Source organism: Hylobates moloch, unplaced genomic scaffold (genome assembly GCF_009828535.3).
Source record: "Hylobates moloch isolate HMO894 unplaced genomic scaffold, HMol_V3 SCAFFOLD_13, whole genome shotgun sequence".
NCBI classification, from domain to species: Eukaryota; Metazoa; Chordata; class Mammalia; order Primates; family Hylobatidae; genus Hylobates; species Hylobates moloch.
The window spans coordinates 58,010,189-58,035,990 of record NW_026652288.1 but is presented as its reverse complement, the minus strand read 5'-3'; the positions used below and the strand labels follow the sequence as shown (position 1 = coordinate 58,035,990).

The 25,802-nt window shown below is 37.4% G+C and overlaps 1 protein-coding gene across 1 annotated transcript in view; it reads left to right on the top strand.

The window, feature by feature from the left end:
* The first annotated feature begins 17,125 nt into the window (after positions 1–17,125).
* ADAMTS20 (ADAM metallopeptidase with thrombospondin type 1 motif 20) overlaps positions 17,126–25,802 on the top strand; it is a 200,847-nt gene continuing 192,170 nt past the window's right edge. Inside the window, exons 1-2 of the mRNA XM_032173750.1 lie at positions 17,126–17,517; positions 18,078–18,439. Coding sequence (XP_032029641.1) covers positions 17,427–17,517; positions 18,078–18,439 — 453 coding nt within the window. The 5' untranslated portion in view covers positions 17,126–17,426. The remainder of the gene's footprint in view (positions 17,518–18,077; positions 18,440–25,802) is intronic.

Sequence of the window (25,802 nt, the reverse complement as noted above, 5' to 3'; positions counted from 1 at the left end):
TAGGCCACTTAATCACTAAATATCTTTGCCTATAGGACTCCACTGAATACATTAGCCATTGATAATCTACCTGTTTAAATGGCCCCTGTTTGAACTCTCATGCTTTGAAGACCTATCTGTTCTTCCAGAAGAGAACACTAAAAGTGCCATGTTTCTGCGTGATCTCTGCTAGCGGCACTCTGGAATTGTTTTAGCTAAGTCATTTTAGACATAGCATTTATTATCACTGTGGATCTCTACTCGTTGGGTGTTATGAATTCTTTGAAGAAATATATTTTGAAGAGGTATGGGAGGAAGGAATACATTTTATAAAATGTTACAGTGAAGCCCACAATTGACCTTTGACTAATAGGAGTTTTAAGTATGTTAAAAATCTATACTGGACAGTTACAAGAAATTACCAGAGAAAAGCTTGTGAGCTCTCCAAACAAGGACTTCAGTGTAGATTTTGTCTTTCTCAAATGAACTTAAAGGAACAAACAAAAGTTAAAGTTTGAATGGAAGAGCCTGTTGTTTTTCCACATCTCGTTGTTGCTGTTTACATTCCTTTGTGGAGCCTACATCTTCCTAAGCTTTTTAGCAGGTATATATTGAACATTTCTATTTCATGGTGAAGACAGAATCGGAGGCCATGGATACTGACAACTGATTTTTTCTGTCTTTTCCCATGACTCTTATCTACTGCCTCATCTTGATTTATAAGCAAAACCTGGAAAACCTACAAAAATAAGTGTTGATGTTTATCTAGAAAAATATGGAAAATATTGCTGTTATTTTTGGTGAAGAAAATCAATTTTGTGTCGTTTATTTCAATCTAAATAAAATATGAATTTTGTTTAAAAAACAAACAAAAACCATGAAAGTAAAGAAATACTATGTAAGTCATCCCTTTGGCTGATGTATTTTCAAAGTAATTCCTGTGAATTTGAATTTATTTATCTTAATTTATTTATTGGAATTTATCTTATTTTAATTTTCTGTAAAAAGTACATTCCTTTACATAAAATATAATTTTGATCTCGATTTGTAAGGGTGAGAATATTCAGTAATAGAAACCCTGCACTTTGATAAGTTCATTTCAGTTTTTTAAATGACCCTAATACATAAGTCTCTGTATATGTGTGCAGTGTAAAATGTTGGAACAAAAGAAGTCAGTGTGCATAATCTACAAAATTTCTTAAAAGAAACCATCTAACGCACCCTTTTCTCTCTACACTGTTTGTAAAGCTTTATTGACTACATGTAATTCATTTGAGCTTAGTAGGCCTCTTTTGGATACCAAAATATTGATTTCAGCTTTCTATTTCCACCTTACTTTGTTTCATCAAGGAACAAGGTATTTCTTGAAACTCCTATATAATATCCCAAGGTGCAACATCTATTTTTTGCTACCCTCTCTTCATAATAAAGATTCAATATTCATATTGTCCTTCTTTAGTCTAAAACCTCTTCCCTTCCCAGGTGGTCTTGTATATTTTATACTTTATTCTAAATCATAAAATTATAGAAAAATAAAATATTGGGTGTGTAAATGGTCACAGAAGTTATCCAGTCCAATCTTCTCATTTTACAGGTAAGAGAACAGAGACCTTAAAAGGAGAAGAGGTTTGACATACATGTTCTTTGATGTGACAATGTCTTGAGTATCACTCTTACTAGGCTATATTGGTTATAAATAGTTATTATTTTTGAAAAAATGTGGTGAAGTATACTGGAATGAAAAAGCCTGTATGAATTTTTGCTCAGAGTCAGCAAATCCCTGCTCCTTAGTGCAGGCATTTACTTTGCTCTTTGCAAACATATTAGAGAGTCTTATATTTAAACCATTCAATCATTATCGTTAGCCTGATGGATTTCCAGGCACCTCCCCAGCTAGAACAGAGTTGTAATTTTAGCTCCTCCCATTGCTTCCAGAGTTTGTAACTTAAACTGGATAGGGAGAGAGCATCTCCTTTCTTCTTCTAACCTTGGAACAATGTCTTCCCTTCCTTCACTGGCTTGCTAAAGTCTCCTTGCCTTTTTTTCTCCCTGTGTTGGTGGTGTTCCACCTTATTTGTCATTCAGTCAGGTCACTGGGGCAAACTCCAAGACTGGTTCCTGTGTTCTCTAATCTTCTGCCATTTTTTTTTTCCTAGCAAAAACCTCTACTAGTTAAGTGCCACATAATGTCTATTTTTTGTTTAACACTTCCTTAAAATACAATTATTTTTGCTTTTTCTCAATACAATATATCTTTGCCTTAGTGTAGAATTAAAAAAAAATCTTAGTGGTAATAATTCTTTTAACCTTTTCTACCCTTAACAGACTGCTAAAATTTTGTCTCATTAGCAAATTGAAATGCAGAATATACTACTTGAATACTTTGTATAGATGGAAGCACTTTACTTATATGGCCCTTAAACCATAGATATCAAGAACTTATTTTCCAGAGCATTTTGCCAAAAGACCAATTTCAGGAGCAAGACACATCAGTTCATTATGCTTTGTACAATTCCAATATAAGACCATTTAAACAGAAACAATGGTATAATTGTTTAGAAAAATGTATTTCCTTTAAAGCAGTTGATTGTTCCACTTATATTTCATTTTTCCTGGACTAGAAACATCGCTCTGTATAGAAGTCAAATGATGTATTTTGTGTGAATCCATTGTGTCAGAAAAAATACTTCTACTAAATAATCCTATAATACTGTACAACAGGATATAGACCTTAATATGCAAAATGGTGTAAAAGGTCAAGAAGTTTCAAATAAAATAGTGATGATTAGACCCATTAGGAGTCTACATTCTCTTGAGTAAACTTAGCAGCACTACATATTTTAAAAGAAAACTAATGAATCATTCATGAATCCCTCAAAATCAAGGGAAAGTTATTAATTTCCTTTTTTCTTTATTTTTTAACTCATGAGTTAAGCACCATGTAGTTGCCAATGTATTTTAATTAAATGCAAATATGTTCTTTGGAGGAAATATAAAGAAAAATTGAATACATTGTTAAGTGACTCATAAATAGCAATAGATCATATTTTTGTCAGAATTTTCCTGATATTTTTGGATTGTGAGAGTCTAGTTATAGGCTCCAATTTTTGTATTGAATTGTATCTGGAAATAAATATTTACCCTCAAAGATTATTTTAATGTTTAATTACCTGAGGTTCTTTTAAGCTTTTCCCATATAGTAAAAAAAAAAAGTGTTTTCAATATTAACATATTAAATAAAAATACAGTATTACATACCCACACATAGAAAAATGAACATAAGAGTGTAGAGGTATAAACTTTCACAAAACAACCCGCCTGTACAACTAAAATCCAGATCAAGAAACAGAATGCTTCTACTATCTTAGAAAATCCCTTAACTTCACTCTAACCTCTATTCTTTGCATCCCAAGGGTTAGCAAGTACCTGTATTTGTACCTGTATAGTACCTGTATAGTACCTCTAATGACATAGAGCATATTTTTCTCTGTTCTTTCATATTGTATAGATATGGAATCATGCAATATATATCCTTTTTTGTGGGGTCTGGGTCTTTCTCTAAACAGTTTCTTTGTGACATTCATTTATATTTTGCATGTAACTGAAGATTTTACATTTTCATTCTGTCTAGTATTCCATTGTGCACATATACCACAATTTCTTGATCTTTTCTACTGATGATTGGCTTTTGGGTAGTTTTTAGGTTTAGCTCAAGCTGGTTGTAGCAATTTGCATCCCCACTCAGCAGTGTCCGAGAGCTCCAGTTGCACCATGTCGTTGCCACCATTTGATATTATCCATCTTTTAAACTTATTCAACCTGTGGGTATGTGCTTTTTTTGTTTGCATTATCTTGATTAATGGTTTTGAGTAAATTTTCCAATGTTTATTTGCTATTTTTATATCCTGTTTGTGAAATGTCTTTTAAAGTCTTTTGACTATATTTATTGTTTGGTTGTCTTTTATTTAATGTAGAGGAGCCTTTACTAATATGTTCCGGATACAAATCTTTGTTAGATAAATAGGTCTCCTACACTTTTCACTCTCTTGACAGTGACTTAAAATAGTTCTTAATTTTCCTATAATCCCATGTATTATTTTTCCTTTAGAAATCTCATGTCTTATTTTTTCCTTTGTTTCTCTATTTAGAAACAAGTTCTTTGTCATTTTATGTAATTACAAATAATTTCTCCAACATACTTATCTCTCTTCAAATGGTATCTTTTGATGCACAGAGGTTCTTAATTTTACTGTAATCCAGTTTATCATTTTTGGTTGACAGTTTTGAATCTTTCTAAATAAATTTTTACCTATTCCCAAGGCCCATATGTTATCTTACATTTTCCTTAAAAGCTCTATTCTTTTTCTTTCACATATAAATCTGCAATGCATCTGGAATTGATTTCTGGGTATGCTGTGAAGTAGGGAATCGTATTTTAATTTTTATTATATAAAGAATACATATTCATTGTAGAGAAAGCAGAATGTTCTACCACCCAAGACTATCACTCTGACACTGTCATTTGTATATTTCTACACACTGCTATTGTTATTACCTTTTAGTTTTGTTACATAATGGTATTGATGTAAAATATATTTTTTATTTTTTTTCTCTCAGTTATATAAACTAAGACTAAGAAGCCTAGTTCTTTTTCTTAAAAAGTCACCCTCCTGGTCCATGATAAAAAACAAAATGAAACAAAACAAAATGTCTCTAAGTTAATGTGAATGCCTTCTTATTTTATGTTTCACATTTTTTGTTTGTTTGTTTGTTTTTTTGAGACAGAGTCTCACTCTGTTGCCCAGGCTGGAGTACAGTGGTGTGATCTTGGCTCACTGCAATCTCCACCTCCTGGGTTCAAACGATTCTCCTGCCTCAGCCTCCCCAAGTAGCTGGGATTACAGGCACCTGCTACCATGCCCAGCTAATTTTTGTATTTCTACTAGAGATGGGGTTTTGCCATGTTGGCCAGTCTGGTCTCGAACTCCTGAACTCAGGTGATCTACCCGCCTTGGCTTCCCAAAGTGCTGGGACTACATGCATGAGCCACTGCATTGGGCCTATTGCACATATTACAGGCTAACTTCTCAAGCAGACTTTTGAATTTTCCTTCTCCTATGGCAAACTTTCTCATCAAAGTCAGTTAAACACATTTATCTTTAGAATCATGAGGGCCTGTAGTTTATTTTCTAACTCTTTCATTTTTGCTTGTATTTTTATTAATTCCTGCATTCTGTTTTACATGATTTTTTAATCAACATTTTGGTTATTGGCTGAATTAATTTTTCATTCCTTTTAAAAAATTATCTAAAAATTTAAGGTAATAAAAGTTCTTCTGAGTCCTCTTGTATCTCTATCCCATTTGTTCTGATGTGTACCCTTTCATTATTGCTGATTTTTTTTTTCTTTTCTTATTTTATTTTTTTTGTGTGATGGAGTTTTGCTCTTGTGGCCCAGGCTGGAGTACAATGGCCCGATCTAGGCTCACTGCAACTTCCACCTTCCCAGTTCAAGCAATTCTCCTGCATCAGCCTCCTGAGTAGCTGGGATTACAGGCGTCTGCCACCATGCCCAGCTAATTTTTGTATTTTTGGTAGAGACGGAGTTTCACCATGTTGGCCAGGATGGTCTCGATCTCCTGACCTCAAGCAATCCGTGTGCCTTGGCCTCCTAAAGTGCTGGAATTACAGGCGTGAGCCACCGCGCCTGGCCTATTGATGATTTTCTAAAACAATGTTCAAAATATGCATATAAACATGCACATAGATACAATGCAAATATAAATGTTTGCATTTTCTACTTGACTCGGGTTGTTTTAAAACTCCCACTGAGGGCTGGGCGCGGTGGCTCACGCCTGTAATCCCAGCACTTTGGGAGGCCGAGGCGGGTGGATCATGAGGTTAGGAGATCGAGACCATCCTGGCTAACACGGTGAAACCCAGTCTCTACTAAAAATACAATTAGCCGGGCGCTGTGGCGGGCGGCTGTAGTCCCAGCTACTCGGGAGGGAGTCTGAGGTAGGAGAATGGCGTGAACCCAGGAGGCGGAGCTTGCAGTGAGCCGACATTGCACCACTGCAGTCCGCAGTCCGGCCTGGGCGACAGAGCGAGACTCCGTCTCAAAAAAAACAAAAACAAAAACAAAAAACAATAACAACAACAACAAAAAAACTCCTTCTGAGGCCAGGCGCGGTGGCTCATGCCTGTAATCCCAGAACTTTGGGAGGCCGAGGTGGGCGGATCATGAGGTCAGGAGTTTGAGACCAGCCTGACCAACATGGTGAAACCCTGTCTCTACTAAAAATACAAAAATTAGTCAGGGGTGGTGGTACGCACCTGTAATCCCAGATACTCAGGAGGCTGAAGCAGGAGAATCACTTGAATCCGGGAAGCGGAGGTTGCAATGAGCCGAGATCACGCCACTGCACTCTAGCCTAGGCGACAGAGCGAGACTCCATTTCAAAAAACAAACAAACAAACGAACAACAACAACAAAAACTCCCTCTGAAGAAAACCTTCAGTTTTCTTGCTTTATTTTTTTAGTTTATTACACTGTAATCAGAGAATGTTAGCTAAACTAGGTCTACTTTTTGGAATTTATGAATGTTAAACAAAAAGTCTAGACACAACTATTTTATTAGTTATACTATAAAGATTATTTACATTCTCATTCATATTCTTGCCCTTTTACCCTGTCATGAAATGGTAGGTATGAATTAAAAACTCCTACTACTAGTCTATTCTTTCCTATATTTCCTACTACTTTCCTACTACTGCTAGTCTATTCTTTCCTATATTTCCTTATAATGCTTGCAATTTTTGCTACATGGAAGTGGTTGCTATGCTATGCACTTATATACATACTCATAACTGCCATATATTTATTAATTTTTCATTTCACTCTGTAACGTTTGGATTGCTTCAGTACCCAACACTGATTTCAGTCTTAGCTGTAAGTTAAAATTTTTCAAAACTGTTTATCATTCCTTTTGCCCTAATTTACTCATTCTTTGGTTGGTTGCCTTTTGGCCTTCAGGAAAATATTCTTTGAGTTCTTGCAGATTCAAAACTGTTTGTCTATAGTCTGTATTTGAAAGACAGTTTTGCTGGATCGAATCCTCAATTCATATTTCTTTCCTTGATATACATTAAAGGTTGTATCCTTAATACACGGTAAGAATCTTGTTTGGATGTTGAATGCCTTCTGATGTCTTCTGCTGTTAAATGTTGCTGTGAAGAAATATGAATATGACCTATGACTTTTTCCTCATAAATAATATTTATCTTGCCTGGCTAGGAAGAAAGTTAATCTTTATTTTAAAGCCCAGTAGTTTTACTAGGAAATGTCTTTATGTTAACTATTCTTGGTCAATTTCTTTCTACCCAGTGTGTTTGTCAAATATGAAAATTCAAGTCTTTCATTTTAACAAAAGCACTCTTGAATTATACCTTAAAATTTGTTCTGTTCATTTTTTTTGTTCTTCAGCGACTTCTGCCAACATGTATATGTGGATCTCCAATGTATATCTTTTATTTATATTTATCTCCCTATCTCCTTAGTCTGTCCCTCTCTCTCCCTCTCTTCTTCCCTCCCCTCCCCTCCCCTCCTCTCCCCTCCTCTCCCCTCCCCTTCCTTTCCATTCCTTTCTTCCCTCCTCTGTTTATTTTCATTTCAATGTGGTCAGTTTCCCATTTTCTCCATATTCCTTATTGTGTTTTTCATATTGCCTATTTTCCCTTGTGCAAGTTTCAATTTATTTTGTTAGAATAATTTCCCCTCTCTACTTCTTTTCTGAGTTCTTCCAGATCATATTTTATTTCTTTCTGTTGTCTTTCTATACCTTCCCAGAGTTCCTATGTTTCTATTTTGAGGTCTTACTTCAAAAGTAGTCCCTTCATTAATTTAAAAAAAAATCCATGACAAAATGTTTGGTGACGACTTTTATTTGTTCCATGGCAACCTGTTTGCAGTGTTCTTTCAACTGTAGGTAAGTTTTGATGTTCCTTCCCATGTTTGTTTCTTATAATACATTTTTATTTATTAAATGCAATCCTTAAAAAATAAAACATCCTTCTTTCAGCCAGAATCACCATCTTCCAGTAATTCACCAAAATGACAAACACAAAGGGAAAGGGGAGAGGCATCTGATACATGTTTTCTAGGCCTTTTAGAAAACATGGAGTTGTTCCTTTGGCCACATATATGCGAATCTATAAGAAAGATTATATTGTCGACATCAAGGGAATAGATACTGTTCAAAAAGGAATGCCCCACAAGGGTTACCATGGCAAAACTGGAAGAGTCTACAATATCACCCAGCATGCTGTTGGCATTGTTGTAAACAAGTCAAGGGCAAGATTCTTGCCAAGAGAATGAATGTGCGTATTGAATACATTAAGCACTCTAAGAGTTGAGATAGCTTCCTGAAATGCGTGAAGGAAAATGATCAGAAAAAGAAGGAAGCCAAGGAGAAAGGTAACTGGGTTCAACTGAAGTGCCAGCCTGCTCCATTCAGAGAAGCACGCTTTGTGGGAACCAATGGAAAGGAGCCTGAGCTGCTGGAACCTATTCCCTTGATTAATGGTTCCTTATGAATTATTCATATTCCCTATGAATTCATGGCATAATAGGTGTTAAAAAAATACCTCCAGACTGTAAAAATGTTTCTCTTCATTGAGTAGAAGTGTGGTGTCCTCCTCCCCCAAAGAAACATTTAAAGTAAATTTTAATTGTGTCCTAATTCATTATGTAATGTCTTCACTATTCAAATTTAAAGTATTTCTTGCTGAAAGATGTGAGGTAGCTTATTGTGCAGCACATTACTCAACTGGTTAGAAAACGGCCAGATGTTATTTATGAAACATTTGTACTGGTTTGAAGATAGTCCCTCTAAATCATCATGGAACAAATAAAATAATTTATAAAATAAAATAAAACATCCTTGAATTAACTGGATTTTCTTGGACTAGCTATTTATTGAGGCTGAGAGGTGTAGACTAGCCTTCTAGCCTCTGTAGTTCTCTGCTGTTACAGAGACAGATTGTTTCTTCCAGCTCTTTCTCCTCTTTGTTATTATTTGCATAACCCACTTCCTCTGCTTTTCTGGTCAAAATTTGCTCCAAGAGGACTTCTGCTGGCAACATGCTCATGTGCTCAATCTCTGATATTCCACAGATGGAATATAGCTTTCACAAAACAAGGTTAACACTCACCTTCAGCAAACACATTTTTTTTTTTTTCTGGTGTAACTTGACATCAGCCTCTGCTAAGCCTCCTTGCTCCTCTCTGGATAGTTTACTTCTCCATATGGCTTCTACCTCATTTGTTTATGGTAACTGTTATGTGATCTGGGAGTTATCCCTCTTCTTTAAAAAAAAATTTCCAGGAAATGAGAGTGAACTATTCTGGTATATATAGTAATATTCATCTTTTAAATTAATTTCTTTATATTTCATCTCTATGAAGCATTACTGTCTTAAAAAATAGTGCACATGCACGTGAAATAACTGTGGAACAACAGGGAAAGAATCACCCAGAAGAATTAGAGGTAATAGTGCCTCTGGCTATTACAAAGCCAGGAACAGTCTGTTTTTGCTAACTACATTGGGAAGCCTTTTGATTCATGGGCATTGGATAGAGTATACAGAGGGTCATGCCTTAGTAGTAGAAGATAATTAGCCCTAGACTGAGCCCTGCTTTACTCTTGCTTAATAAATCTTAAAAGCAAGACCAGAGACGACTTGTTTCCAAGCAACTTAACTTCATCCAGAACAAAGTTCAAGAATAATTATAAGAATTCAAAAATATCCAGTACCCCAAAATGTAAAATTAACAGTGTATGACATCCAATAAAAAAAAATCAGGCATTCAAGAAGCAGGAAAATATGACAAATATTAAGGGAAAAATCATTTCACCTAAATTCACTGAGCACTGACCTTTACGTTAGAATGGACATCAAATGAATTATAACTGCATTTCATATGTTCAAAAAGTTAAGTAGAGGTATGTAAGATACAAAATAAGATTCAAGTTAAAGTTCTAGAGATAGAAATGACAATACGTGAAATGAAAGGTACATTGAATAGGATTAATGGCAGAATAGACAAAGCAGATGAAAAGATTAGTAAACTTGAAGATATGGCAATAAAATTATCAAAAATGAAACACAAAAAGAAAGAATTTAAAAAAGGAAACAGAGCTTCAGAGAGTTGTGGGACTTCATGCAAGCTGATATATGTTTAACTGGAGTCCCTGAAAGAAAACAGAGAGAGGAAACAGAAAAAGTTTTGGCCCTAAAGATTCTTCCAGAAAGCTCCTAGAATTGATAAAAGAATTCAGCGAAGTTTCTAGATACAAAATTAATGGACACGAATTAGTACCTCTTCTATACACCAACAGTGATCAAGCTGAGAATCAAATCAAGAACACAACCCCATTTACAATAGCTGCAAAAAAATACTTAAATACAAAACTACAAAACACTGCTGGAAGAAATCATAGATGACACAAACAAATAGAAACACATCCCATACTCATGGATGGGTAGAAGCAATACTGTGAAAATGACCATACTGCTAAAAGTAATCTACAAATTCAACACAATTCCCATCAAAATACCATCATTCTTCACAGAATTAGAAAAAAACATTCTAAAATTCATATGGAACCAAAAAAGAGCCTGCATAGCCAAAGCAAGACTAAGCAAAAAGGCCAAATCTGGAGGCCTCACATTATCTGATTTTAAACTAAACTGTAAGGCCACAGTCACCAAAACAGCATGGTACTAGTATAAAAATAGGCACATAGACCAATGGAACAGAATAGAGAATTCAGAAATAAACCCAAATACTTAGAGCCAACTGATATTCAACAAAGCAAACAAAAATAAAGTGGGGGAAAGTACACCCTTTTCAACAAATGGTGCTGGGATAATTGGCTAGCCACATGTAGGAGAATGAAACTGGATCCTCATCTCTCACCTTGTACAAAAGTCAACTCAAGCTGGATTAAGGACTTAAATCTAAGACCTGAAATTATAAAAATTCTAGAAAATAACATTGGAAAAACCCTTCTAGACATTGGCTTAGGCAAGGATTTCATGACCAAGAACCCCAAGCAAATGCAATAAAAACAAAAATAAATAGCTGGGACTGAATTAAACTAAAGAGCTTTTGCATGGCAAAAGGAACAGTCAGCAGAGTAAACAGACAACCCACAGAGTGGGAGAAAGTCTTCACAATCTATACATTTGACAAAGGACTAATATCCAGGATCTACAATGAACTTGAACAAATCAGCAATAAAAAACAAACAATCCCACCAAAAAGTGGGTGAAGGACATGAATAGACAATTCTCAAAAGAAGATATACAAATGGCCAATAAACATATAAAAAATGCTCAATATCAGTAATAATCAGGGAAATGCAAATGAAAACCACAATGTGATACCACCTTATTCCTGCAAGAATGGCCATAATCAAAAAATTAGAAAATGATAGATGTTGGCATGGATGTGGTAAACAGGGAACACTTCTACACTGCTGGTGGGAATGTAAACTAGTACAACCACTGTGGAAAACAGTGTGGAGATTCCTTAAAGATCTAAAAGTAGAACTACCATTTGATCCAGCAATTCCACTATTGTGTGTCTACCCAGAGGAAAAGAAGTCATTATACGAAAAAGATACTTGCACACGAATGTTTATAGCAGCACAATTCATAATTGCAAAAACGTGAAACGAACCCAAATGACCATCAATCAACGAGTGGATAAAGAAACTGTGGTATATATATATACATATATATATACACATACATATATGTCTATATATGTATGTGTATATATATAAAATGAATACTGATCAGCTATAAAAAATGAATTAATGGCATTTACAGTGACCTGGATGAAATTGGAAGCTATTATTCTAAGTGAAGTAACTCAGGAATGGAAAACCAAACATCGTATGTTCTCACTCATAAGTGGGAGCTAAGCTATGAGGATGCAAAGGCATAAGAATGAGAAGATGGACAATGGACTTTCGGGACTCAGGGGGAAAGGGGGGAAATGGTTGAGGGATAAAAGACTACAATAGGGTGCAGTGTATACTGCTCGGGTGATGGGTGCACTGAAATCTCACAAATCACCACTAAAGAACTTATTCATGTAACAAGACACCACCTGTTCCACAATTAACTATGGAAATAAAAAAATAATAATAGTTGTACTAGAGTTATATATGTAATATGTGAACATTAGAGAACACAGGATTAAAGGTATGCAGAAATTCTCTTAAAAAAGAAAAAGTTTTGAAAAAAAAACTTCAAATTATGCAAATTTGATGAAAATAAATTTGGGAACCTACAGTTCACAAAACACTCAATGGACTCCAAGCACAAGAAACATTAAGAAAATCGAGTCAAGTCTTATTGTAATCAATTTGTAAAAAACTAGTGACAGAAAAATCTTAAAAGTGTTCACAACAAAAAGATACCCTATTGCAGAAGACGAGTATAACAGATTTTTCATTCATGACATATTTTTTTGTTAGAAAAAAATCTAGAAAGAAGCAAGAAGACAATTAATCAATGTCTTCAAACTACTAAAATAAAACCTACAGCTTTCAGCATAGAATTCCATACTCAGAAAAAATAGGCTTAAAAAATAAAGATGAAATCAATACTTTTTAAGACATACAAAAGATGAGAGAATTCATTATCAGCATACTTACACTATAAGAAAGGCTAAAGGAAGCTTTTCAGGGAAAACAAAATTGATGTTAGATGAAAGGAGCTGTTTAAATAAAATTGCAACAATGCAATATGGGATTTATAACATATGAAAAAGTAAAAAGTAAAAAGATTGGAAGAAAGAAATTGAATTGGCATACTATTACTTGAAGATAGAGATAAGCTAAATATGTATACTATAAATCCTGAAATAACCACTTATATAACAGAACAAGGAATGGAGTAGTAAAGGAGATTAAATAGAATCAAAAACATATTAATTTAACCCAAAAGAAGACAGATGATGAAGAAAAAAAGAATGAATAATGATAGGACAGATAGAAAACAAATAGCAAGATGATAGACTTGAATGTAACTATATAAATTATTACATTAAGTGTAAATGGTATAAATATCCCAACTAAAAGACAGAGATGGTAAGATTGGCTGATAGTATGCCCAATTATCCCTAGGTTATATACATCTTAGTATTTGTATTTATTCATTTAATGAATATTTAATTTATTTCTATTTCATAGGGGGAACAGAATTTGGTTCTGGTGATATAATTTAATATTAAATACAGGTAAGTAAATATACAATTAATACAGAGTGTAATAAGTGGCTGGGTAGAAGAGTTTGATTTTTCTCTGCATTCCTGGAAACAAGGACAATGTTTTAAAATTATTAACAAAATGACCACAGGTTGCAGTGCTTTAATTACACTGCTGGATAATTTTCATACCCATTAGAATATATGAAGAGTTTCTACTAAGCAATTGGCTATTTACAATGACAAATGAAGCAGTATCTGTGGAGTCTTCTACAAAACCCACTTTGCATTTATTATTTATCTGTTTTCTTCCTGTACTAGAGCAGAGGTTTTCAACTGGGGCCAATTTTGCCCTCGAGGGAGATTTGGCAATATCTGGAAATACTTTTGGTTGTACAACAGGGGTAGGGTGCTACTGGCACCTAGTGGGTGGAGGCCAGGGATACTGCTAAACATACTACAAAGCACAGCATAGCCTCCAATAACAAATAATTATCCAACCCCAAAAGTTAATAGTGCCTTGGTTGAGAAACCTTAAACTTCAGTGGCCAACTAATCCTAGTTTTCAAAAGACTTCTCAGGTTTCAGCAATGAAAATCTTGCATCTTAGGAAATTCCCCAGTCTCAGGTAAATCATGAAGTTGACCATCCTAATTCCTACCTATTAATATTAGAAAAGCAGTATATATTCAAAGAGTTGTTCCTTTTAGTATAAACATTCAGTATTCCATAATCAGCACGAATATGCATTGAGAACATAGTTTGTTCAGTATTATATCAAGAATGTTACCTGTATTGTCTCTTTTAATCATCTTAACAATTGCACGAGATTACTATTATTAACTTTATTTTATAACTGAGAAAAAGTAAGCTTACATTAGGCAAATTGTTCAACGTTATACAGCTGCTTACAGTAGAATTAGGATTATAAAACAAGGTCTGTTAACCCCTAAGTATAGTGAGAATATTTCTCCTTTGCAGGATTGAATATATTTTCTCCACATTGTGCCAAAAACTGATCGCATGGCTTGTGTTTATAATGATTAATGTCTCAATTACAAATCAAACAACATTTTATTAATTATTATATTATATTATATTACTATTATTATTTTTAGAGACAGGATCTCACTCTGTTACCCAGACTGGAGTGGTAGCGCTATCATAGCTCACTGTAACCTTGAGCTCCTGGGCTCAGGAATGATCCTTCTGCCTCAGTCTCCCCAGTAGCTAGTTCAACAGGCAAGTGCCACTATGCCTATTTTTTTTTTTTTTTTAAGAAACGGAGGTCTCACTGTGTTGCCCAAGCTGGTCTCAAACTCCTGGCCTACATGATTTTCCTACCTCTGCCTCTCAAAGCACTGGGATCAGGTACCACTTATGGAATTCCTCTGACATACCATTTAACTTACCTATTACCTCCACGAAGCTCAGAGAGATTATATAATTCACTCTGGATTAGCATCAAGTTAGACCCAAATCTCTTTGGTTTCAAATTTCATACATTTCAAAGAATTCCATAAGTGATAGCTCTAATTATCAATGTGAGGAAATAGTTTGAATTAAATGGCATAGATTAGCTTATTCATGACATTTTCATTAGCAGAGTAGGAAGAAAGAAGAGAGATAATGTGAATATCATAACATTTATAGCTCAGTATAACGAAAAAGCATTTGGAGTCAGAAAGGATTAGTAGAAATCCAGCTTAGATACTGTATGACAATGTAGCATCTATCTTCTATGAAATGTGGAAAACAATACATTTTACTGAACACTGTAAAGATAATAATGATATAGTATACACATCCCACATACCTTGTCATTTATTTGAAAAATGGTGCTGGGCACCGTGGCTCTCGTCTGTAATCCCAGCACTTTGGGAGGCTGAGGAGGGTGGATTATCTGCAGTCAGGAGTTCGAGACTACCCTGACCAACATGGTGAAACCTTGTTTCTACCAAAAATACAAAAATTAGCCAGGCGTGGTGGTGAGTGCCTGTAGTCCCAGCTACTTGGGAGGCTGAGACAGGAGAATTGCTTAAACCCAGGAGGTGGAGGTTGCAGTGAGCCGAAATCATGCCATTGCCCTCCAGCCTGGGTGACAGAGCGAAACTCCATCTCAAAAAAAGAAAAAGAAAAAGAAAAAAAAAATCCCTCGCCCCATTCTTAGAGCAAGCTGAAAATCAAATGCTTGATTGTAAATACTTCCCTGAGTTACAAACATTCAGTGATGGAAATGAAATATCAAGTTTTCCCTGTAGTCAGCAATGAGATCGCCAATTAAACAGGTGCAGTTCTATTTTCTGGTATTTGTAGGAGAGAAGGTATGGCTCCTAATGTGAAGACATATTCAGAGCTGCAATGTAATTAAAATGACTCAATTATTATGTACTGAAGGTAACCGCTAAATAGACAGGTGTGAGTAAAGTCCATTTTTGTTTTGTTGAGAATAATACTATGTTTAGCTTGGGAAAAAAGTCCCACCAGAAGTCTATAATTCTTTGTTGAATGAAATGTCACTTGTGAGAAAAGAGTACAAAAGAAGGGGAATGATTATGGAAGAATTACCATCACCAAGCTGGGTGATTTCCTTGGGAGATGTAAGATTAAACCCTCTTTCATTGAACAAGATTGTTCCACATTTGTGGTGAACAACAGATGACCAAGTGTATGATATAAAAGTGAAGAGGCATGCCATCAGAGGTCAATTCAAAGAGTGCAGCATTTCCACTGTTGAGAGCTCAGAGGAGGTAGGGCAGTCAGGAACTAAATTAAAAGTGTTTTCCATTGTGTGTGTGAAGATTTCCTCATATACTCCTTTCCTTTTTTTCTCATATTCTTTCTCTCCCCTGGTTGGATTTCAAGATAATCTGACTACTCCCACCAGCTTTGCTTTCATACTGGATATAGAGAAAAGTAATTATGTAACCTGCAAATCAAACAGGTGGATTTGAGAAATGAGAAACCGTACTAAAATAATTGCTTTCGGCTACCACCGAGGTGCATTCAATTTAACAGACACCTGGGGACAACTGGATTCAGAGCCACAGTAATTGCGGAGGAGGATAATTGTGAATATACGGGATTATTTGTATATTATAAACAAAGTGTATATGAATACTGTGGAACTAACGGCAAAAACTCTCGCAGGCAGGGCAGATCCAAGTTTTGTGGGTCTTGACGTTTATACAATTTTGGAGGGCTCTTGATACAAAATTAAGTACAAATATGAATATTAGAAAGAAGAAAAACAAACCACAGTGGGTTACTAAAACTTTGGAGACTCAGATCCTTTTCTGAATTTATTTCGGCAATTGTCAGAAGTGCTTGTGTGCAAACTCGGCTTCCTCGCCCCAGCTGTGGCACTCCTCAACTCTCGGCAACTCCCAGCACACACAGGTGCCCATGCAAGTGAGGCCGGGTCACTGAGCTTCATTGGTAGCATCCTCTGCCCACAAGAACTTCAGTTGTAGCTTATTTTATTTTATTTGAGAAGCCTAAAAGTACCGTGAAACATAAAATACAGAAACTTTCTATCTGATGCTTGTCATTTCATCTAAGAGCTCAAAACCCTAGGCACCTTTCACGTACGCAGGTGCTTGCATCTCGCTGGGTTTCAGAGGTCCGGAGTTCGTGGCCAGCCGGGCCTTGGGGCTACTCAGCCAGTTGCGCGCCCACTGGGGCAGCAGGAGGGTACCGCAGTCCCCTTGCGGCTGAGTGGAGAAGGGAGGGGGCTGCGCGAGGAAGGGCGAGCAGGGGCCGCGCCTCCCGCTGATTGGCCGGCAACAGCCCATAGGGGCGGGCTCTCCCCGGTGCTCGCCGGTCCGGGGTGGCTATATTGGCACCATTCCTGCTAGGTCGAGTTGCTTCCCCGCGCCGAGCTGACCCTGAGCAGAGAGTTTCTGAGGGCAGTGCGGGCGCAGGAAGGGGAGTGAGGCTGCAGTGCGATGAAGCAGCGGCTCAGCGAGCGGAGACAGGCGGTGTGGCTAGACGAGCCGGCCCAGGGCCCGCGCTGCTGTTCCCTAGGCTGCTGAGGCGCGGAGAGTCGCGGCCGGCGCGGAGAGCGGCGGGCGAGAGGGAGGAGAGGGATCGGAGCGCGAGGGAAGCCGGCTCGGCTGCCGGCGGCTCTGGTGGGCCTCCCCGATCGGGGTCCCCTGGGTGGAACCATGTGGGTGGCCAAGTGGCTGACTGGGCTGCTCTACCATCTCTCGCTCTTCATCACCAGGTCTTGGGAAGTTCACTTCCACCCCAGGCAAGGTAAAGTCACCGCGAGACGCCTTCAGCGGCGAAGTGGGGACGCGGGGCCCGAGTGGGACATGCGGGTCGAGGGGACGAGCGGCTCAGCCCGTTGGGGAACGGTGGCCCTGCTGGAGCTCCCGGGACTCCCGGACCAGTCAGCCCGAGAGGTCGCGACTGCGCCGGGTTTCGAGGAATCGCGCGCGCCTGAGACGCATCGCACTCCCAGGACCAGACGGCGGGGGCGCAAAGGGCAGGGGGGCGCGTGCACCCGGAGGGAAGGAGTTGGCGGCTGCGGGGAGGTTAGGAGGTACAGGGGAAGGAAGTGGGTTGCTTAGGGCCGTAAGTGGTAGGGTCTTTGCTTGGGGAGGGTAGGGCAAGTCGGGGGTGTGGGAAAGCAGAGCACTAACAGTCCCAGTGCACGTGTGTGTGTGTGCGTGCGCATCAGCATGTGTGCATTTGTCATGCCCCTGGCTGTACTGGGACCTGGGACCTTTAACGGGGACGTTTGGTGGAAGAAGTTTAGAGTTGGACAATGAGGAACGCGTGGGAGCTCACTGGTCCTGTCGCTGTGGTTGCAGAAGCCCTGGTGAGGACACTGACCTCCTACGAAGTAGTGATCCCCGAGCGGGTCAATGAGTTTGGAGAAGTGTTCCCTCAGAGCCACCACTTCAGCCGGCAGAAACGCAGCTCCGAGGCGCTGGAACCCATGCCGTTCAGAACCCACTATCGCTTCACTGCCTACCGGCAGCTCTTTCAGCTGAACCTGACCGCCGATGCATCCTTTCTGGCCGCCGGCTACACCGAGGTGCACTTGGGAACCCCGGAGCGCGGGGCCTGGGAGAGCGACGCAGGGCCCTCAGACTTGCGCCACTGCTTCTACCGCGGCCAGGTCAACTCACAGGAGGATTACAAGGCCGTCGTCAGCTTATGCGGAGGCCTGGTGAGTGTCCTCGGGTCCCTTGGCATTTTCTTGGGATCCAGGCAAGGGCTACATTCAGGAAACAGGGCCTTGGGTTTTCGAGTTGGTGGCTGATGACCCTGGAGTTCAGGTTGGGCTACCAGAAGGATTAACACCAAGCCAGAGGCAACTCCTTCGGAAGGCTCTCGTGGCAGGATGAGCAGGTCTCTGCCCGCTGGGCAAAACCGACCCTCTGTGCAATGCTGATGAAAGATGCTCTTTCAAGCATCTTTCTTGAAAGTGTCAGACGCTGGAGTGGTGATCAGGGAGTGGCCTGTGGGACCACTGTTACAAATGGAGTGTGGTTTCCAACTGGAGGGCAGGCTGTTTGACTCAGATGTACCCTTTCGTGGTCCTATTGGGGCAGAATCCCCTGGATTTACTTAAATAAGTTTGTTTCTGGAATTTGATAGAAGGAAAGGAGAATGAATATACATAAAATGAAATGGCTCTCACTGGCAAGGTCTGAATAGGAAAAGTTTGTTTTGTTGATGGTATGGGGATGGCCTGTGAAGTAGAGTAGGGAAGAGGTTGAATCGGTTTAAAATGCATCATACTTGAAAACAGTCTATCTACAAAGATCTATTGGTTATGTCTATTATATTTTTGTGGTGGTAATCAGTTGACACATAGCTACACCAACCATAATGTGATATAAAAGTATCATTTTATTGGTAATAAAGCCACAATGTCTGTGGTTTCACCTACCTTCATACTTGAAGGAAATGCTCAGTATCAGAGGTTAGTGAAAATAAAGATGTAACTTTTTTCCATCCAAGTTCATGGAACGCCAGGGTAAGGACAGTTGTTTTAAAACATATATAGGCTCACTTCATCAGTAACTCCTCTGACAAATACATATTCAAGAAAAAACAAGAACTAGGAATTTGGTTACAGGATTCTACAGTTCGTAAGTATCTAGCTTTTGTTTAGCAGATACATACTTTTACAAAAGATACTTCTGGAAAGGTGTTCAAAGATGTTTTTAGAACATCAACACTGTTTATTCTCTGATTAAATAAAAAATTGATAACATTTCTCCGCAGTTCATATATAATACTCCTTTGGCTTAACTGATTTAAGATGTCTTCCTGGATGTGAGCTCTTTTTCAAGTGATTATCTTGAGTTGTTTTTTTACATGAAATGGCTAGAACCATTTCCTTTCTTTCTTCCATGTAAAATACTTGCGACATCACAATGGCAGAATCACACTCTAATATTTACATAGCCACCTATACTTCAAAGGACAAAAAAATTCTCCTTTCTGAAACCTTTCTAAAATAACGTTTAGTTTGTATGGACAATCCTAGACTTGCTACCACAAATTTGTCATGGTCAATATGTTTTCTTATGGAAAAGCATTCCAGATGGGAAGGCATTATAGGGAATGCTGTTCCTGCTCATTTTGATTCATAATGTTGATGTAGTTAAATTATTATTCAATATCCTTTTTAAAAATTTTTAATTTTTGTGGGTACATAGTAGGTATATATATTTATGATCAATATCCTCTGTTTGAATTCAGAAAGCAGTTAAAGATTTTTGAGTCATAATTTTCTAGTCACTGTGTCAGTTTGGATACAGTTGCCCAAGTCATCATCATACTTTTTTTGTTTTATAACCTAGTTCATTTTGTTAACATATCTAAAAATTAATATTAATGTTTTTATAATGTTATGTGTGGAGATTTATTATTTCATCATTTATGTGGATAATTTAATGTATCATACAATATATTATGTGTAAGTTAATCAGCAATGTTTATCTTCTTTAGCAATGTACTCATTAATCAAAAATGAAATCAATCATTTATGTTATAAATTTTATAATAAAACATTCAGAACAAAATTATTTAATTTAGTTGAGGGATTACTAGAAACTACAAACAAATAAAATGATTTGTTTTGAATGTTCTTTTACTAAATTTTTGAAGAGGAAGAATCACCTATAAGAGTCATACTTTCAATGGCAAGTAAATAATCCCATTTATGTACTTTGCTTTTGATTAATTTATTGATATCATCAGAAGTTATTGATAAAACGTTTAAACATTTCATACCTCCATAACTTAGCTTTATTTTACATAATTTCTCTGTATTTGCATAAGGCTTAGTTGCATACTTCAATCATTGTAGAGACAGAAATTTTCCAGTAACACTGGAAATAACTAGAGGTATCAAGATCTACATTTTTTTCGGTAGTGTGATCATAGCCAATTGTAAGTCTAAATTACTGATGAGATTAGTGACTTTTTAAAAATTTTGCATTTTTTTGTATTAGCACTAAAACGGATATTAGCTACCTATTTATGATTATATATATTTATTTCTACACTGACTCTATGATTAAATTTCTTTGGATTAATAGTTTCATCAAATAATAGAACCTGGTAGATTTTAGAATCCATTTGTAATTATACTAGATTCCCCTTTTTAGTCTCAGATCAGCCTTTAGTCTTTGTATCTAGGTAAATTGTAGTATCCGAAACCTGGACCAGCTGAATTGTTTGCAGATCAATGTTGATACAAAGCTTGGAAATTCCATAATGCTAACCTGATGGCCCTGCTCCTACTTGCTTCCTAATTTATCTTTGCCACCTTGTGTACTTGATATCTGGCTTTGGCCTTTCAGTCCATTAAACATTAAGGTTGAAGTTTGCTGAAGGATTCTCAGAGCCAGTCTTATTAATTTAGAGATGTTCTCTTCTTTTTCTAGTTGCTTTTTGCTTTACTTTAGTTTTGCTTTTAATCATAAATGGATGTTGTGTTTTATTAAATGTTTTTCCTGAATATATTGGAATGAGCAACCAATTTCATTTTTTTTTCTGCTAGTGGGTATTGTTTTATATATTGGTGGATTCAAGAATTCATTGACCATTGATAGAAACTGACTATATACAGGGTCATAACGTGTTATGAGATCTTTGTATTGTTTGGCAGAGGGGTGAGGAAATTGTACCATCCTTCAGTTCCTCAAGTGTCTGGTGATGTTCCTTGTGCCATAGTTTCATTGTACTTTTCTGTTAACAGCAGCTGATTTCTGGGCCTGAGAACTTATGGCCTTTTTTCTCCTCTGCTCACTGGTCTTGACTCATCCTCCTCTGGGCTCTCACTAGTGCTGTATATCCCTCTGAATTCTGGCTGTAATATCCATGTGATTTCTTGTCTCAGTGATTCATTGTGCAGCCTTCAAATACAAAGTCCTGCCACATCACTTTCTCCAGGTAAACTGGTTTGGTGATGCTATTGCTCTTCCTGCAGACTCCTCTAAAGGCCTCAAGCCCTCTATGGCATTTGAGAGTCAAGAGGGATTCAGTTCCTCTCTTTGTCGAACTCTTCTACACCTCTAAATTTGATATGTGTAGGGAACTCTTTCAGAGGGTTCCTTCCTTGTGTCCCACATAGTCAGCACCCTAGAACACCTCTTCGGGCAGTCCCTTTGAACAATGCAATATGCCTTCTGTTTCTGGGATTTTAAACCCCCAGTGGAGAAGTTAATGCGCATACATCTTACCATCTGTTTTCTTTGCCTCCATTGCCTTTTCCCCCCGCCAGTATCTACTGAGTTCCCTTTTCACATCTCATTTAATTGACCTTTTGCCTTTCCATCTTCCCGACTGAGGTAGACTCTCTCCTTCCCTTCTCTGGTGGCGGCGAATGTGGCTTTTAGAGAAAAAGAATGAAAAACAAATCAAATTAATATTTTCAAAATATCTCCGTACAACCATTTGTTAAAGTTGACACCCCAATGTATTTATTGATTCCATTTAGTTGTTAGTTTTGAATTAACCCCAAACATGTGAACTAATACTTTCTTTTAATTTCTATATGGTTAAATTTCCCCCACTTTTAGAAGTTTTGGTATTTATGTTTTTCTCTGAACCATAACTAGTATTGTTTAGTTTTTTTCCTAAGTATTTTGAGCCCAAGAATCAGAAGAGTCGGAGAGTCTGGCAGAAATTTTCTTTGTTTAACATGTATATAATTCTTGCTTTTCTAATGTTTTCTTCTCTATAATTTTTATTTCCCATAAGTGTAAGTATTTATTCATCCCATAATTCAAACATTTCTGAACAGAGATTTATTTATACATTTCCAAGATCTATAAAAGGTATAAAAATGGAACTGAATCATAACATTATCTATAAGTAATGTAATGGCTAATCAAGCTCTTTGTTTTTAATCCATTGATAGGCTATCTCACAGCATGTATAGTTACCAGGACTTAATATCCCTATAACCAACTCTAAACTTCTTTTTTATGGTCATATTATTTATCATCTCATAATGTTGATAAATATTCTTGCCAAAGTATTTAGAGATCAGTATTTAATAAGTTGGCATATACTTGTCAGGATGGAATTGACAAACTTTACACAGGCTGTTTCTGACAATCCCTCATGCTTCTGGTGGCCCTTTTCTCGTATTACCTAGGGTGTTCACGTCTTCCTGAGGTCCTCAGGGATTAACTCAACTGCCTAGACAGTTAACTTCACTATTTCTTGGTGGGATTTGAGGCAATGCAGTCTTTCTGGTTGAAGGAAACAGTTTCCAGATGTTATAAAATCAGACATTGCATCTGACTTATACAGTACTCTCATGGAGTAGAGCTTGTCATGGCTGTGTGTACTTTTGAAGTTTCTCACATGAACCATTCTGCAACATGTCAAGCATTACCTCTCTGATGACTGATTATTGAGTTGCTCTAGTAACTTCTTGTTCAGACAGGAAATAAAAATATAGAAACTATCAATAGTGTTTTTACTGTTTTTTGTGTATTCTGGCAAAATTTTAGTTTTATTATTTTCCAAACTTTCTATTTTCCTAGAACTAATATAGCCTTGGATTATTACACATGCCATTCTGTATTCATATTTTTTCTTATTGGAAAAACTAATAAGAACCCCTTTTGGTTATTCATGTACTTGCTGCAATACTAGTCAAACAGCAGTACGGAAAATTTCCTATGCTGTTCTTTTAACATTCTAGTGTGTGTTAGTCCAGGTCTTTCAAGAGGCAGATGCAAAGATAAGATTTTCGTTAGGGGAAGTGTCTGTGTTAGAGAAACTAAGGAGAGAGCTGGGAGAGCTATGTAAGAGCTTATGTAAGAAAAAAGGCTTACACAGGAAAAAAAGGATGAGAATGTTGGGTAGTAGCATCCTAGGCTGCTGGGCAGTCCAAGCAAGGTTGAGCAAAGCCATCCTTGAGCCAGACTTGGCCAGAACAAGAGTCCATGGCTCTCAAGAACAGGTCTGCCATGGTATCCCTACCATACTCAGTTACTGACAGGGAGAAGTCCTTGGGAGCTATGGCCAGGGTGCAAACACTGTGATGGATTTCAAAGTGCCCTTGCTAAAGTAGACAGCATAAAAAGTGCTGTGTAAACTTTGAGGAATGGAATAATTAAGGAAGGAGTGATTAAGAGAGTTGTGAGACCTCTGCTGGGCAAGACTTCTCAACTGGACTTTGAGGAATGAATAAATGTGGATATGAAAATTCAAGGACTTCTTGTGGATCTGTGCAGCTGAAAAACAGGGTAGATTGGGTAGTGAGAGTTTAAGGCCAAGGAATCGGACTGTTAAGGTCCTGAAATGCATTGTAAAGGAGTGAGGATTTGAAAAGTATGTAGTAGGTTTGTTCAATGTATTAGGAGGCACAGCTCCTCTTATGCAACATTGTGCAGGATACAGGGGAGGCAGTGAGTCACTGAGAAGACCAGTGTTGTAGTCTATTACCCTACTGCGGGTAAGGAAGAGAAGCTATTTAAAGTAATGTTGCAGTGGGGAAGGAGAAGAGTGGGTACCTATGGAAGGTATGCTACTGCAGACCAGTGCTTCCTTACTGGGAGCAGTTTTGTCCCCCAGAAGACATTTGCAATGTCTGGAGACAATTTTTGTTGTTGCAACTGTGGGTCCATTGAGGCAAGCATGCTACTGGCAGAGCATGGGTAGAGGCCAGCAATATCCCACAATGCACAGCACAGCCCCCTACAACAAAGAATTATCAAGCTGTCCGTAGTGCTGAAGTGGAGCAGCCTTGCGGGAGACCCCTTAGAATTCTGGAGCATTGGTGAAGGAGACCAAAAAGGTTTTAATGACTCTGGCTTAAATGACTGAATGATCTTGTGGCTGTTAACCAAAAAAGGCGATGACAGAAGTGGCAAGAAAGGTAATTATTCTGGAGACACTTGTTTGATTCTATCACAGATTTACTCTAATCTTCATAATTGCTTGAATTTATATTTGCTCTTCTCTCTGTATAGAACATCCTTTCCCTCAACCTCCTAGCTATCCTTCCTGATCCATTTTGAGCTGCCTTCCTTTTTCCCTGATCTTCTCTTGGCAAAATTTACCAGGGCATCCTTATTGTACCAGTTGACATTTTATGCACGTGTACTCTCATTACATATTAAATTAAAGCTATGTGTCTGCATTTCTATTTCATTTATAGAATTAGAAGGTAGAAATGATAGTCATATTTCTTTTAGCACCTAATATAACATACAGAATTGCTCAATACATGTATTATGAGTAAGATAAGCAGCTAACTTTTACTTACATATGCCAAATATTTAGCTAGCTCATCTTTACATCAGTCATTCGATGCAGGAAAATTACTTTATCAATTTTAGTTAAAGTGCTTGGGCATATTTAAGAAATTTTGTATTGACTAAATTTTTTCTGATGATACCTAAGTTAATTGTGTTCTATTTATTAGTTCATTCATTTGAGCTTACATCATCACATCCTTGTTTTTTGTGGCTTTATTTCATTTTCTTCATTTGTATTTTCTTTATGCTGCAGATTGACTTAACATGTTTTATTTTTAAAGGCACATGAAAATTCCCAAGGATTTGCCTCAGTGAACTTTCTTTTTATTTATTTATTTATTTATTTTTTATTATTGTACTTTAAGTTTTAGGGTACATGTGCACAATGTGCAGGTTTGTTACATATGTATCCATGTGCCATGTTGGTGTGCTGCACCCATTAACTCGTCATTTAGCATTAGATGTATCTCCTAATGCTATCCCTCCCCCTTCCCCACACCCCACAACAGTCCCCAGAGTGTGATGTTCCCCTTCCTGTGTCCATGTGTTCTCATTGTTCAATTGCCACCTATGAGTGAGAATATGCAGTGTTTGGTTTTTTGTCCTTGCAAAAGTTTACTGAGAATGATGATTGCCAGTTTTATCCATGTCCCTACAAAGGACATGAACTCATCATTTTTTACGGCTGCATATTATTCCATGGTGTGTATGTGCCACATTTTCTTAATCCATTCTATCGTTGTTGGACATTTGGGTTGGTTCCAACTCTTTGCTATTGTGAATAGTGCCACAATG